Genomic DNA, 16,956 nt, shown 5'->3' with positions numbered 1-16,956 from the left:
TTTTTTTTTTTCCTCAGACTGGACACCTTCCAGGTCTGGGCACAATTCTTTCCCCTGGTACAGCTCTTGTTCCAGCTCAGGTGGTAGCTAGGGGATTCTATATATCGACACTCTCACTCTCACACTCTTGCAGTTCAGGTGACATGATCATATGTCACTGCAAGACTTCATTACCCCCTTGCCAGCATACAGGAAGACTCACAGGTAAAACGTAGCCATCTGCAGACAGTGGTCCTGGTTAATGGGAGTCATCAAGATTCCATTAATGGCCCACACTTTGCATAATTACAATAGGCTCTCAAAGTTATATTTTATATTTTTAGTTTTAGATACAAGAGTGGTACATTTATACAAACAGGATGATCACACTCCGTAGATTATAAGCTTTGTAATGATACCTTACAAGAGACCTTTTGCATGAAGCATATCCCAGTTACATTATATTCACTTATCATATTTTTATAAAACCATATAGACTGCACAACGTCACAGTCCCTTTGCTGTTGGTGATACTTAGAAGTTTCTACTGAGTGACGCTGAGTTCAGGCTTGCAACCTAGATGCACAAGGGGGCTTTGTACCATAGTACAAATAACAGAAATGATTTAGGTTTTCAATTAGCAGTGTAACGATTAGCTGCTATTAATCTCCTCTTTAGCATATCTGAATGTAGTGCTGTCTGGATGTCAGTGACTCTTTCCAGCAGATATTGAAATACACTATATGGAACTGATTGTCTTTCCCAAAGACCACTTGGGAGACTTGACACTGTTCTTTCCTGCAGGAGGGTATCCAGAAGACTGTCAGCACAACAGAAGAATTCCCAGCAACGCAAACGTCAGGCCAAAGTCAAAGCAGAGAGATGCACTGTCACGTCCATCAAAAAGGAAGATGTTCCACCCACCAAGAAACAGAAAATGTACATCACCAGAGTCCTGCTTGGGGCTGGGTGGTGGGAGTGCTGCTTTTTATCTCTCAAATTACTTGGAGTCCATTCTTCTGATAGGCTTCAGCCTAGATGAGTTGGACTTGCAGGCTTAGGTAGAGGTGATGGAGACCTGGTTCATGATACTAATTCCGTAACACATGAATCCAGTGATTTGTTTTTGTTTTATTTTTTCCCTCCAAATTTGAGGAGGAATGCTGGGCGGGAGAGGGAGAGATACAGCGAGTGATTCAGCTTTGAGTTTCTTAATCCCTATCACTCTGGGCCCAGTGCTTCTGTGAACTGTCTTTAAACTCGATTCATGCTACTAGTGAGGATGGAGTCGAACAATTCTAGACTGCGAGAAGAGAATGTTTCTCAAATTCAGTTTAAATATGACTCCACTATATGCTAGGAAACTTTGGATCAAGAAAACAATACGCTAGTGCAGTTGTCACAGGATGGGATGTATGCCTCGGCAATTACTCTTTCCACCTAACAGAGGACAGTACATACATCAAAGCCCATTCTGGAACGAGAATCTACATTCTGAAACTTCAGTAATTAGTCTTCCCTTTTGCAGCTTTAACAGAGTACCAGGGAAAACTAGACCACCAGTGCCATGCTATATGGCCAGGTAAGGCTCTTCCTTGGGTTATCTTCAGATGACTGGTGAATTCACTAGGTGTTTGGGATATCCAGGGCATGTTAGTGAGCGCTAGAACCAGTGTTGCACTGAAAACACTGGCATCCAGGAATGGCTTGCTCAGTTTTGTGTTGATCTTTATCTATTTTGTCACTGTAGCTCTAGCAGTAGAGAGAGAATGACTGAAGTATCGCTGAACAGAGATCACTCCCAGAGCACTGAACTCTCCCCAGCCAGACCCAAGAGCAAGCTGACCATGCCTACCACGCCAACGATGCTGAAGTACGTACAACAATCCCTTTTGTGCTAGTAGCTGTAATTTTAAAATGACCATTTAAGGAAAGCTTGTGGTCTCAAGTCTTACTATTATTGGGAGGGTGGGAGAGGCAGTGTGCCCTCAAGTGTTCTGAGCATGTGTGCAGTAATCCTCAAGTACAAATGAGGATGTAGCCCAACTAGCTATATGTGGACTCCTTGAGATACAAAATCAAAGACTGTAGTTAGCCAAAAATATCGGCTTTACTCTGAACAGTGTCTCTGGAACTTGAGAGTTAGACTTCTGCACTGCAGATCTTCACTTGATGCCTCTTTGAGGTGGGAATGCAATATCCAATAGAAATGGGAAGTTATGCTTGTTGAGATCATAGAGGTTTGGCAAGGGATTAGTATCTCCTCAGGCTGTTGAAGAGAAGCAGGTAAACCTCCTGTAAACTTGTTCACTCCTGTGACCGGGGTCCTAGTGGGGGCCAGCTGTAGTCATTCAATTAGGGTGAACTGCAAAGAATGGAGCAGACAATCCCCAAAAAGCTGGTGGATATTCCAATACTTACATTTTTCAAGACCGCATAAAACAGCTTCTTTATTACCTCACTGGTTACTCAGAAGTCCAAACAATACAGTTCCCTTAAAGGATCCAGCCTCAGGCCTCCATCCAGGCACCTAAGTCAAATATGATGATTTCTGAAAATCTTATTTCATCATATAAAAGAAAAGGTTCTACCAATCCCAAAGGGTTGGAGACATTACCTCCCTGGTTATTGAATATTCCAGATCTTACCCAAAACACGCTACAGCTAGTTCTTATTAACTAAACTAAAATTTATTAAAAAAACGAAAGGAAGTATAGTTGAAAGGTCAATATACATACAGACATGAATTCAATTCTTAAGATTCAGATTCATAGCAGAGATGGTGAGCTTTGTAGTTGCAAAGAGCTCTTTTAGAAATAGTTCATAGGTTATAGTCCGATATCCAAATATCATATTCAGGGCATACCAGCATAACTGGGACCTGTCTTGCAACTCAAACTTCCCAGATGAAGCCCAAGCAGATCTGAGATGACCAAATCAGGACCGAAGGATCTTTTGTACAATTTAATGTCCTTTTTTGCCAAGTTGGTATTTCCTCGGGGAACAGAAGGTCATTAGGATGACTTTGAAGGAGGTCCATCACTAGTACTTAGCTATACAAATTAACATAAGGCCATTTGCTTGTTCCTCCAACATTCAGGGTACACTTCAAAGAGAGATGAATACAGAGATATCCCATGTTTACAATTCATTCAAATGCTAGGATGTTCTTTTGATCTCTGAAATATCAGAATACAGCATAGACAGGGACTGTTGATTACATCATTGACCCTACTCGTACATTATCCCTCCACATGTCTTTTGAGAGGTATTTATTTTGCAGGATGTTTAACCCTTTCTGGCCATGCGTCACAACTCCTCTCTAGCTTTCTGACATACTTCACTCTTTCAGGAGGAAGTATCTTTCTGGCAAGCTAAAGAGCACAGAGGAGCAGGAGCTGGAAAAGATGAAGCAATTGCAGCAGGAGACAATGGATCTGCGCAAAAAGAATGAAGAGTCCCTGATAGCTGCTATTGCTGGCTCAGGTAGGCTCTAGCTAAACATGGAGACTTAGCATCCCATGCCCTCCTAGTGACCCATGAGGGTGTGACTATGGATAGTGCCTTCTGGAGGGAAATGTCAACGTATGGCCATTTCTAAGAACATGGAATGCAGTTTGAGCCCCCTTAGCTGTTTGCTTCTCACCTTCCCTTTCTTTGGTGGGTGTACTCTAAGTAAAATGCACTGATCCTGACATGGGCATCTGAGATATCCTGATGCCACTAACCCATCCACAGATTATCTTGGGTCTTGTATGAATTCTAGTCTGGAGGGTTTGGGTTGATGCATGTCATGGTTCCAGGGACAGAGCAGCACTTCCACTTCTCAGAGTAGAATCCCATGTTTCACCCCAGTTCTAGACTGGTTCCTTGGCAGGTGGCAGGTCCCAACAGGGTTTGGCACCTGCCAGATGCTTTCCTTTGGGCATGTCCTCCGTATGAAAATGCAGTGACTGTAGACAGCTTCTCTGAAACAAAAGGGTAAAAATAACAAAAGGTCTACATACATATCTTCTTACTTATGCTTATCACTTCCCTGAAGACTTGGGGCTTGTCTATGTAACCCTTCTGCCCGTCTGAGTTGGCAGCAACATGGGCCGGGTTCAGTATTAATTTGGTTTAGCTTAATTCAGTTTTGTGCCAAATTAAGGTCACTTTAATTCTGAACAAGAGCATCCACACAGGGACTTAATGCCATTTAATGAATCTATGTTTTAAATTCATACCTTTAATTAATTTGGATTAATTTTCCTGAGTGTCTACCTGTAGAAAAACTGTTATAGTCCTGACTTAACCTTGGTATCCCTGCTTTCTTCTTCAAGTGCTTGTTCATGTCAATTCCAATCAGATGACTCAAGGCCTCTGTTCTCAGGCGGAACTTGCTCTCCACGTCAATGTTGGAGAACAGAGAGCGGTACGCCTTGTGTGCCAGACTTTCTGAGGGGGAGGCTATTTCCTATACACGTTTCCGCCTATCCCTCTTGTTCACAAGGTGCTCCTCAAGATACGGAGGGAACAAGCTTTGGTGATATTGATAGCTCCAGCCTGGCCTCACCAGCACTGGTACACATCACTCCCTGTCAAGTGCCATAGTTCTTTAGTTGGGGGGGTTAACCCCCCCGACTACCTGGAGCCGTGGTATGCCGCAATCCCCAGGGTTTAAAACCTGTGGGGTCTGCACTAAGCGCATGCCAAAGAGTGACCCTCATGCCTTTAGTTTAAGGTGTCTGGGGAAGGTCGCCAAAAGGACCGTTGTAAGATTTGCCACGAGTTCCATCCCAGAGCCATTAAAGAAAAGGACCAGCGACTCAAAGTTCTCCTTATGGAGGCAGCTCTCTGCCCCCACTTGGACCCAGGGTCAGAGGACCTCTCACCCAGCATGTAATCGTCGATGCAGAGCACCCCAGCACCATCCTCCCAGGAACCGGTGCCAAGAAAGGACTCTTCCCGAGACGCTCAGCACTGGCACGGCTCCTCCCACAGCCAACCAGCAGGCAGACACCGATATCATTGCTGGTGCCTCAGAAGAAAAAGAAGCCAGAGAGCACCATCAGCACCACCCTGGTCCCACATGCAATCAAGAGGAAAGCTGGTGATGATGTCCCAGTGTTCTCCTTCTCCATGGCACCCTCTGGTGCTAGCAGTCGGTCCCCGAACTCCCAATGATAGGTTCCCCAAAGTATGGCTTCTCCGTCATCTTCCTTTTCTGAGACCTCGGAGTCGGAGTCAGATTCCTACCACTCTGACAAGAGCAGGAGGTCCCGGTTGTGGCGGGACAGATGGGCTTGCCCGGCACGATGGCCACCGCAGTGGTAGAACCTATCACAGTGGCCCTTTTGGACTCCCTGGGCCTTCCACCAGAGCCAGGGGTCCCACTCGGTGATTTCGGTAGCTTTGGCCACCTTTATCCCACCTCCAGTCGATCAACCAGCCACTGAGCAGCCACCACCTGCGTCGATGCCATCGGCACTGGCTTAGACTTCGGCTCCTGCATGGACAGTGGCTCCTGCACCGACAGCAGCACCAATACCGTCCTCCACAGCCCCAGCACTGAGGGGAACGGCGCTATCCACCTCGGCTCCTACCCGGGCCCCCTTGGGCGCTGACAGCGGGGAGCAGCCGCCTTTTTGGGAGCCTCCTCCTCATCGCTAGACGAAGCCCTGGCGGGCACTGCCATAGCATCAGCACTTGAAGACAATAGGGTGTTGCAGCAGTTGCTGCGTTGGGTTGCCCAGGGTCTGGGCATCAAGGCAGAGGAGGTAGTTGAGTATTCTGATCCCATGGTGGATATCCTCGCGCCCTCTGGACCTTCCCGTATTGCCCTGCCGCTCATCAAAAACATTGCGGGCACCAGCAAGACCCTGTGGTAGACCCCAGCCTCGTTGTTGCACTTGGCCATGGGTGGCAAATGGCAATACTTTGTGCCTTCTAAGGACTAACAACACCTATATTCCCACTCACTACCTGATTCCCTAGTTGTGGACACTGCCAATCAGTGCAAGTGGCAAGGCTTCCAAGGGCCCAAAAACAGGGAGACTTAAAAAAAACACTCTCTTTTCGGGAGAAAGGTCTATTATATGGGTGGATTCCAACCAACAGGGCATTGTCAGTCAGTTCTCTTATAATACCTGTGCGGTAATGGCAAAATTTACGGAACTGCTTCCCCTAGACTCCCAGGCTGAGTTTTCGGCCTTGGTTGAAGAGGGCAAGCTAATTTCACAAGCTTCCCTCCAGGCTGTGCTGGACGGTGATGACGCTGCCATGAGTCATGGCTACAGGGATGGCCATGAGAAGGGGCTCCTGGGTCCAGGTCTCTGGTCTCCCATACGAGGTCCAGCAGACCATACAGGACCTCTCCTTTTGAGGGTGTGACTGTTTGCCGAGAAGATAGATAAAAGGCTACGTAGCCTGAAAGATTTCTAGAGCCACCCTCAAAGCCTTGGGCCTACACACTCCCGCCACTCAGCGGAAGCACTTCAGGACACAACCTCCTCCAAGGTTCTACCAACAGAATTGTCAGGACCCTTCCTGGAGAAGGACTAGGAGTAGCAGGAAAAGGCCGCACCCGTCCTCAGGCCAGGGCTCTGGCCAATCCAAGCCTCCTTCCAGCCAGAGACAGGCCTTTTGAAGGGGCGGTCAAGGACGGCTCACCAGAGCAAGAACTGGATCCACCCCACCTTCTCTTTTTTTGTCCCGACTATCCCCTTTCTACCGTGCATGGCCCTGTATCACTTTGGACCACTGAGTGCTCTGCAGAGTAGAGAGGGGATACTCCATCCAATGCAATTTCACAAATCCGTTTTTTAAATTCACACCTTTAATTAATTTTCCTGTGTGTCTATCTGTAGACAAACTGTTAGATGGTCCTGACTTAACTCTGGTATCCCTGCTTTCTGAGGACTCTTGTCTTATCTGCACTGTAACACAATTCAGCGGTGTGAGTATCCGCATGCACCAGAGTACTGCACTGTAAGTCCCTGTTTGTGGGCCCTATAGGTGCAAACTAAAAACATAGTTAGGGGACCAAAAAAGTGCCACCGTGGCTAAACTAAGTAAAAGAAACAGAGGCAAAAAGGCATCCATTAAAAAGTGGAAGTTAAACCCTATTGAGGAAACTAGAAAGGAGCATAAACTATGGCAAATGAAGTATAAAAATATAATTAGGCCAAAAAAGAATTTGGAGAACAGCTAGCCAAAGACTCAAAGTAATAGCAAAAAAATTAAGTCCATCAGAAGCAGGAAGCCTTTTAAACAACTGGTGGGGCCACTGGACAATCGAGATGCTAAAGGAGCACTCAAGGAAGATGAGGCCATTGTGGAGAAACTAAATTAATTCTTTGCATCAGTGTTCATGGCTGAGGATGTGAGGGAGAGTCCCAAACCTGAGCCATTCTTTTTAGGTGACAACTCTGAGGAACTGTCCCAGATTGACGTGTCATTAGAGGAGGTTTTGGAACAAATTGGTGAATTAAACAGTAATAAATCACCAGGACCAGATGGTAGGTTCTGAAGGAGCTCAAATGTGACATTGTAGAACTACTAATTGTGGTATGTAACCTATCCTTTAAATTTGCTTCTGTACGAGATGACTGGAGGATAGCTAATGTGACACCAATTTTTTAAAAAGGCTCTAGATGCACTCCTGGCAATGATAGGCCAGTGAGCCTAACTTCAGTACCAGACAAACTGGTTGAAACTGCTGCAGTTGGGGGGGAAGGGGACAGCACGTGGTGCCACCCACCACCAGGCCAGGCGGGCCTATGGCCCTGCTGCTGCTCCAGTAGGGAGGTGGCCAGGTGCTGCCCCTGCCCCCATCGCTCCAGGACCAGCAGCCTGGGGTGCCAAAGCGGCTTTCCCTGAGGCTTCCCCAGCTGCTGGGGTGGTCCTGGGTTCGGCCACACCAGTGCAGCAAAATTCACGGAGGCCATAGAAAGTCATGGACGCTGCAACCTCTTTGAATGATTCGCAGCCTTAACTATGACTCCCTGTGTGGATACTCTGATTTCTGGAATAAGGGTTTTGTTCCGTATTGGTGTAATCCACTTCCAAAGTGGATTGGGTTAAACCAGGATAAGAGCACTCACACAGGGAGTTAATCAGGAATAGCTACGCTGCTTTAAATTCACACCCTACCTTAATCTGCATTAATTTCACTGTAGGCCTTAGTCTCCAGACCCTCCTCTTCCCCATAGTTTCAGGACTGAGGCTTTTAACCATTTCCAGGTTCTTTAGTATTTAAATGTTGGGGATGGGCTGGCTACAACCATGATCTGCTTTCTTGCAGATGTAACTCTATTTGGATCAGAGTCAGATCTCTGCACCATGTAGCAGACCGCATGACTATAATTGAATAGACAGAGGTAGACATATCCACAAAAGCAGATTTTCCACATTCTTAACAGCATGTTTCTGGGACCATATCAAATGGCATGTCTAAAGTGTGTTGGGCCACAAATCTACCTGGAAACAAAGCTTAATTATCTTGTGAAATATAAAGGGCTGAGGAAGAGTTTGCAGTCCTGATATAATGCACATAACTGCATAGAGAACACAGGTTTTGGTTTTGCTCCTCTGGTATCAGTCTCATGGGTTTTTCTCCTTTTTAGGACAACCTGTGAAGAAAACAACTGGCCAGATAACAAAGCCGATTGACTTCCATTTCTGCACAGATGAGAGGATTAAACAGCACGCAGAAAGCCAACCTGGGAATGAATACAAGAAGCTGGATTTCATAGCAGCACTGAGAAAGCACCCTCCATCTCCGGTGAGAGGATAGGGCAGCAAGGGTGCTACCTGATTGTTCTAAATCTGTTGGTGGCTCTTCCTGTTCTACGGTTTGCTAATGTGGGATTTGCTGGTGGTAATTCACTGGGTGTGAGTGTAAAAGGTCATGTGGGATGTGACCGACTAATAGAAGTGCCGTGGTCTTACTGAGCATCGCCGTGCTGGCTGCCAGCACCTCTGCAGAGTTTCCAATCTGGCCCATTCCAGAGCTTGTCGTATGTCCATTCAGCTCGCAAGTGGTGGAGGTGGAATCTGGAATCCCATCTACTACTCCAACAGGTTGAGTTCCCTGAGGCTCCAAAAAGAGGATCCTCTGAAAATAGAGTAGTATGCCTTCCCCGGTACACCTACTCTTCAGATATCTGAGTGGGAGCTAAGTATTCTTCCCTTACAGGTGATTGCTTATCAGCAAGGCTGTTACAAGTCCTCATCCCTAGTAACCTACCAAGGATTCGATTTCCAAGCTGGAGTCTGCTTATTTAGCTACATCGGAGTATCAGTGCAGTAGGGTCTATCCTCAGCAGTGCTGAGCATGTACATCTGTTCAAATCCGTGGGAGCTGTGCTCTCATCTCTGCATGGATTCTCTTCTCTTCTTGCTGTTAAAGTAGTTTTGGGAGAAGAGAACTTCAGGGGGTCCATTTAATATAAATTGAAGATATGACAATGGTATCTGAGGTGGCAGACCAGAACATAAGGAGGAGATTAGAATGCTTTAATCAGTTGGCATAGAGGATTAAATGAACGATTGTACAGTGCCTCCCTCCTGTTAAGCATTGACACTTTCCCTTACTAGCAGGAAGACGGACATCTTACACTGGTGTAGGAGTGAAGCTTTGGTGGAGTGCCTTGTTTAGATTGCTACAATGACCAGCAACTTCTCTTTCCAGGCACGAGTGGTGAAGGGGCCCACCGTCCCCAAACCTTTCAATCTCTCCTGTGGCAACAAAAGGAAGTTTGAAGAAACTACATCAGAGTATGTCCCCCTTGCTCAGCAGATTGAAAACTTCCAGAAACGTACTCCCTCTCGTTACCATTTGAGGAGCAGGAGGACCGATGAAAGTAAGCCTTAGTGAAGTGAGCTAGCTGGTAATTTGTGCGCCAAGGTACCAGGGGAGCAGGAAGCAGTAACTTGTTAAGGTTCTGCCTACTTTGTATGAGTCTCTCTCAGCCTGGCCATCTGCTCTAATTAAAATGATCTGTTTCAGTTCCGGCTATTAATTGCTAGTTTCTGTGATTTGGATTTGTAGGTCCAATTCCAGTAAAGCCACTGAAGGCCAGACTTACGCAGCCCAAAACTCCACTGCTTCAAACCAAACAGCGCTTAAGACCTGTAACTTGCAAGAGTGCAGCTGAGTTGGAGGCAGAGGAAATAGAGAAGCTCCGACAGTAAGTAGAAGCATTGTTTAGACCCTGAAATACCCTAGTGTCCACAGAGCAACCTTGAACCAACCCAAAAGTCTCCAGGCTTCTGAGGAACAGTCTTGTGTAAAGCTATAAACAATTGTGTAAATGAGCTTGGTGTATCTAGATTTAAAGCAAAAGGATATAGGGTTGATAATCTAACATAGATATGGAAAATGATTCAGTTCATAAAAAGAAACTCTTGGCCAAGAGTTACAGTTAGTAACACTCCCCTAATAAGCAAGTACAATCACCACGTGCAGTATAAACTCTCCTACAACCAGACTTGGGTTTGTTTTTTTTCCCCCCTAGTTAAGTTCTAAAATAAAAACATGTAGTCACTTAATCCAGTGGGTAAGGTTGTGCCTGGGGAATGTGGTGAGTGGCTTAGTTGATCCTTGTTGACTCCTAGTAAGGAAGTGGAGCTATGCATAAGGTGAAATATGCAAAGCTCAACTGTTGGTCACTGTTGCTGATTTCTGCAGTGGTGGCAAGGGAAAAACGACTTATGACTGTTCTCTGCCTTGTTGTGTGTAGATGATTGTCCCCTCATTCTTCATGCAGATACAAATTCAAAGCTCAGGAGCTTAATCCAAGGATCATAGAGGGTGGGCCAATCCTGCCCAAGAAACCCCCTGTGAAAGAGCCCACACAGCCTATTGGATTTGACTTGGAAATTGAAAAAAGGATTCAGGAGCGAGAGAGCAAGAAGCAGAAGGAGGAGGAGCATTTTGAATTCCATTCCAGGCCATGTCCAGCTAAAATCTTGGAGGATATTGTGGTAAGAACTCTTGCAACACAGCTCTGCTCAAGAAATGAGAACATCTGAAGCAGCAGTAAGCTTCCATTTCAGAGCATGCTTCCCTATTTCTCTCTGATGCTTACTGCAGTTTGTGTCTACCAAAGAGCTCCAGATATCCCTTCGCATCGGGGAAGAGCTACAGCAGGTTAATTCAGGCTAGGGTGCTCCTGTGAAGTATTGCCTAGTTAGGGCTAAATTCTCACTTGACTATCTCCTCCTGACAGGGTGTTCCAGAAAAGAAGCCCCTTCCTGTTACAGTTCCTAAATCCCCAGCCTTTGCGCTGAAGAACAGAGTCCGAATGCCTGGTAGCGAGGAAGAAAAGGTGACTAATTTGGGACGGTTTCTGGTCTCCATAGCATGTGGCAGCTGGGACCCTACCCTTCCCATAGCCAACCAGCAGCGACTTCACAAGCAGTAATGGGTGTTCTAGTTAAGCAATACTTGCCTTCAAACTTGGGGAACATGATTCAGTGGAGAGACCTCCAATTAGCCCTCTTTCCAATGGCCATTTCCTCCCAAAGGGAATCACTTTTATCTGTCCTTCAGAGAACTCAGATCCTCTTAAGAAAATACATTTAACTGAGTAGACCGTTTATTTTAAAGGACGTTGTTTGGGCTCCTGAGGTACTGAAGGTATGCCTTTTGCTGCTGTCACTAACTTTATCTTGCAGGGGAAAACTACATGGCTTATAGCCTTCTTGAGGAGTGAGGGCTCTGGCCCTGATGCTAATCTGCTGGGGAGGGAAGTGGACGTTCAGGATTTGTATTTTTCGCTATAGTTATTCTAGGTGCAAAGGGAGCTTCTTCATAAGCAGGATGAAGGCTTTTCCGGATCAAACACCTTGGTGCTACCATGGTCCACCTGGGGAGACCCAGGGCCCTTGAGGGTGGGTGGAGAAACTACAATCCAACCTTAGTGAGTAGTAGAACAAGCAAGATTTTTGCATTGTTCATCTAGTTCCCCAAGAAGCCTCAAGACTGATACCTGTGTTATTCCTGTGGCAGTCTGTTGCACTGTACTGTGCCTCTTAGTAGGAGAGGACAAAGTGCCAGTCTTAAGCCCTTCATTTTTAGCAACACTAGGAATCTCCCATCACCAAAAGTCTTAAGCCTGCCATCAAAGAACAACACTGGTCAGGGGATCAGTGTGTCTCTTGTGTGTCTCAGCCTGTCTCCTTAATGCTGATCTTTCTTTAGAGAGAGGAGGTGGTCCCAGTGATCAAAGCTAACCCCATGCCACACTATGGAGTGCCCTTCAAACCTAAAGCCCCCGAGCAGAGGCATGTGGAAGTGTGCCCCTTCTCTTTTGACTCTCGTGACAGAGAGAGGTGGATGCAAAAGGAGAAAAAAATAGAAGAGCTGCAGAAAGAGGAGGTGCGTGCTGGGAAATGTCTTGGATTACTCTGTTTCCAAAAAAAAAAAAAAAAAATCCCATCTCTTGCTACTGGCAGAAATGCTTGTGGGGTTTCATGTTCAAGCAAAACTGCTCCTGTAGACTGACCAGCTGTACAGCGTTTTGAAAACCTATTTTGCAAGATCTCAAGAGTGCTACAAAATCATGGGGGAGGGTGTCAGTTCTCCTGGTAAGAGTAAATAGATGTCTAGGGAATATCTTCACCTGGGAAGATATTCCAACTGTCCATCTCAGTGTCCTTAAATCCCTGGAGGTAAATAATAGAATTCCTGTTTTCCTCTCCCTCTGTTCTTGTTGGCCCAACATTCAGAGGAAGCATGTGAACTGCCATTCTGGATCAATGCATTGGCCTGTGGGTCTAGGGGCCAGTAACAGATGCTTCCGAGGAAGGTGCAAGAAATCCTTCAAAAGGCAGTTCTGGAAAGGCAGGCCTGCAAAGCAAGCTTCTTCCTAACTCCCGTTAGTCTGATTTATTTTCTGAAGCAGAAAGACCTTATTCCTTCTTAAACCATTGGTTATCTTTTTAATCACTAATGCATTGCTGGATAACCTTACCCATGTAAATGTTCATCCCCCTTGAGTCAGCTAAATTCCTTAGGGTTTTCACAAATATCTAAGGGATTTAGGAGCCAAAATCCCATTTGAAATTCAATAGGAGTTGGACACTTAACTCCCTTAGTTTCCTTTGAAAACCCCTACCCTTGGCATCTCTTGTTACCAGTAAGCTCCAGAGGATGGGGGAGTATAGTGTTTCCCTTAATCAGTTTCACATTTGCCACCTGAAAAGTAAGGGTGATCTTAATCCAAGCAGCACATCTCTTACCATTATTCAGGTTTGAATTTTGTTCCTTGTAGGTACCGAAGTTCAAAGCACTACCCCTGCCTCAGTTTGACCACATCAACTTGCCACAAAAAAAAGTGAAGAACACAACACAACCAGAGCCCTTCCATCTGCAGACAGATGAACGGGGAGCTACCAAGTTGCAGAATTGGCAGCAACAGGTAGGACTAATGGGACAGCAATTCTGTGGCACTTCGGGCCACAGCAACTCTTCAGAACTGGGCCTGAAGAGTCTGGCTTCTATATGAAGTGCCAATTAAGCAGAAATGGGACTTGCTGGCATCTAAAATCAGTTCATTCGTCACAGTGGTATATTAGCAATGGTTCACACAGCGAATTATTCTGCCTTGGGTTCAAGTCTCATCAGACCTTTGGTATTGTGAAAAGCACCCCGGAACAGCTGTTACCTGCTATTTCCCAGGGCAGCTGTGCACAGTTGGAGCTCTCCTGTAGTCTGATTTGGAATTCCAAGTGCTGCAATAAAACTGACCATTAGCTTCTGAAGCTGCTCTCCAGGCAGCTCACTGTAGAAATGCCAAGCAGACCAGTGCTGCTTGGCGACATTTCTTTGGGGTTTAAATTCTCTCCATTTTCAATTACTGAATTGTCTGAAGTCTACACGTTGTTCTCTGTGAAGCAGAGAGTGGGGTGCATTTCAGTTACTCAGTTCCTGACAGGACCCTTCTTCCCCTGCAGATCAAAGAAGACCTGAAACGGCAGAAAGAGGCAGCGTGCTTCAAAGCTAATCCAAACACCATTGTGCACCAGGAGCCTTTTGTGCCAAAGAAGGACAGCAAGCCAATAGCAGGTGGAGTTGCATGCACTCACTGCACTGGCTTGCTGGCAGTCCAGGGCTGACGCATAAGTGCTGTTGAACTGCACTGAGAAAACCTGCTGATACCATTTTAGCATCCACATAGCTAGTGGTGCTTGTGCAATACTTAATCAACAAATTCTCTAACAGCCTGAGTCCTTAGGGAAAGGGGAGTGGGGTGGGGGGGTTTCCTCTTCACTGCTCCATCTTTTGTTCTAACATGGCAGCTGCATTAACAGCGTTGGAGTTGGCAGATAATGGTTACTAGCTTGGGATAAGGTCCAGCACATGCAAGGAGCTCCCTGTAGAGACAACTGACATTTCAGCAGCAGCTGCCAGGCTTTCCCTCCCTTCCCCTTTATGAAGAGGGGCAAAGCCCGGTTTGTGGGAACTGGGAGCTTTTGTCTGTTCTCTATCCTACAACAGCCTTCTTAAAAGTCTGTTTGTAAAGAACTCTTCCAAGAAGTGCCCTAGATCAGGGGTTCCCAAACTGGGGTGTGCATACCCCTGGGGGTATGCAAGACCTCTCTGGGGGGTGGGGTACACGGAAGAAATTGTGTAATGGTGGATTTTATTTATTTATTGCATTTTCATACTAGGCAACTCAGCCAAAGTTTTAAATCTCTATGGGAATTGTTATACAGTACAGTAGTTAATTTACTTCAAGATGTGCCAATGAAAACAGACGCTGACACACAGAGCCGTCACCTCCAATCATCATAAAGTGCGCTTCAGTTGCCCAGCAACTGTCCAGTCTAGCTGAGCTCAGAACTTAGTCAGGGGTGTGGTTTTTTCATTTGGTTTCGGTTGTATACATCGCACTATAAGTGTGTGTGCACATAAGTGAAATATGGACAGATGGCTAAAGACAGGTGTGTTAAGAAGAACACACACCGTATCAGTGATGAGAAAGGTAAGGGTACATTGGCAGCTGGTAGCTTTGGAAGGAGGTACACAATAAGAAAAGTTTGGGAACCTCTGTCCTAGACTGACCAGCGCCTACATTCATTGGCCCATTATTGGAGAACTGACATGGTATCAAAGCATCCCAGATGCATAAAGCTCTTCCTTCTCCCAAAATCCTAACCGCCTCCACTAATACACTTGAAGCATGGACCTCTAGAGGAGGAGACTTCTGTCTAACTCTAACATAGCTATGCTTTGGGTGACAGTTGTGCCAATGTTGTTCCCTCTTTCTAAACTTAGAGAACCTTTCTGGTTCCATAGTTGCTGAAAGCTTTGAGCTGGCGACAGAAAAGAGAGCAAAAGAGCGTCAAGAGTTCGAAAAGCGACTCGCTATGTTGGAAACTGAAAAAGAGAAGCTTCAAGAAGAGGAAAGACAGCAGGAGGCTGAGCGGGAGAAAGAAGAACTCTCCAGGCTGAGACAGGAACTGGTAAATAAGCAGCTATTCCTGGTCGGGCTGGAACACAGACTGACTGGGCTTGTTAACTTGTCTATCTTGGACATGCAGCAGCCAAGTGCAGTCCTGAGTCTACTGCTGTAGTGATCTGCCAAGGCCCCGTCTCCTAAATACCCTCTGGGGGTATTACTGATACTTGTGCCAGATTGCTTTCTGAACCTGGCACATCAGCACTTCAGGGCCTAAGGGTACATGTACATAGCTTGAACTGAACAGTGCAAACACCAAAGCAGGCTCCTATAAATGCACATCATGTTGCTTAGGGCAGGGGTTCTCAATCTTTTTCTTTGATTGCCCCTGCCCCAACAGTCTCTTAACTTCACAGCGCACCTGTGCCACTGCATATAAAAGCTAGGGCTGGCGTTACAGGGTAGCAAACAGGGCAACTGCGTGGGGCCTCATGCCACAGGGCCCCCCACAAAGCTACATTGTTCAGGCTTCAGCCCCGTGCGGTGTGGCTTCAGCTTTCTGCCCTGGGCCCCAGTGAGTCTAATGCTGGCCCTGCTTAGAGGCCCCCCTGAAACCTGCTTGAGGCCCCCTAAGGGTTGAGAACTCCTGCTTCGAGTGCAGTACCCAGACCACTGGAAGCACGGTCATTACTCTTTAGTGCCTAAACGCAGCTCCCTGACTGCATCCTTTTGGTGACTGCTGAGCTGTACTATGGTAGAATTGGGATGAGTGTAATTAAACCGTGGTAACTGACCCTTAGCTGTCCTTTTTGTTTTTGTAGGTACACAAGGCAAATCCAGTTCGCAAGTACCGCAGTCTGGAGGTGAAGCCAAGTGACCAGCCTCTGACAGTGCCAAAGTCTCCAAACTTTTCTGACCGATTTCGGTGTTGATCTGCACCAGTGTGTAGGAGCCCTCCTTTCCCAGCCTCTTGGGTATAGAGAAAACACATGCATCTAACTTGGGACTCCTCTTAAATTAATGCCGGCCTCCATTCTTTTATTTGATATTGAGTAGCTTTAACAATTTCACAGAGGCAAATGGCTGAAATGTGCTGTGCCTGGATAGAGATCACCAGTCATGTGGCTTCACTCAACATGTAGAGATGTTCCTCTTAAAGACCGAGCCAGGTTTTAATAGTGTACACGAATTAACTACTTTGCATACTTTAATAAAATAAAAGGTGTTCTGCCAGGCTCAATTCCCTTTTTGTGGAAGGGGTTCAGATGTGTCTTGGGTTCAGCTGGGACACACCAATCAGGTGTTGGCCACCTCTGCAAGCTGCCGCCTTGTTTTCCAGAACCTAAGTTTGTGTGTTTGTTTTAAAACAAATCTCCAGCTGTGACCCTCAATCTGAGTAGTGTCATTCAGTAATGCCTTGGTCTGCAGACTCTGAAACCATAGCTGAGGTATAAACTGCCCCATTCATTTCAGTGGGTGCTCAGTCAGGTGCTGACGGACAAGACTCTTAATAGTCAACATTGATGATCAGTAAAACAGTTACCAAAGTAATGAGTGGGAATATCGTATGATTATCCACACAATCTAC

General features: G+C 46.1%; 1 protein-coding gene across 2 annotated transcripts; it reads left to right on the top strand.

Annotated features, from left to right (window-relative positions):
* Positions 1 to 783: 783 nt before the first annotated feature.
* On the top strand, positions 784 to 16,601 carry TPX2 (TPX2 microtubule nucleation factor; the record flags this gene model as incomplete). 2 transcript variants are annotated; one of them, XM_034787821.1, is given in 13 exon segments in its annotated part: positions 784 to 918; positions 1,730 to 1,852; positions 3,332 to 3,465; positions 8,586 to 8,743; positions 9,653 to 9,824; positions 10,013 to 10,151; positions 10,731 to 10,947; positions 11,193 to 11,291; positions 12,167 to 12,343; positions 13,239 to 13,385; positions 13,921 to 14,032; positions 15,266 to 15,432; positions 16,190 to 16,601. In XM_034787821.1, coding segments are annotated over 13 exon segments (1,891 nt in total), but the record flags the coding sequence as incomplete, so codon positions are not given.
* Positions 16,602 to 16,956: the final 355 nt, after the last annotated feature.

This window comes from Trachemys scripta, chromosome 12 (genome assembly GCF_013100865.1).
Source record: "Trachemys scripta elegans isolate TJP31775 chromosome 12, CAS_Tse_1.0, whole genome shotgun sequence".
In the NCBI taxonomy this organism is placed as follows: Eukaryota; Metazoa; Chordata; order Testudines; family Emydidae; genus Trachemys; species Trachemys scripta.
Note: the sequence above shows the minus strand (reverse complement) of the source record. Positions and strands in the feature narration are given on the sequence as shown.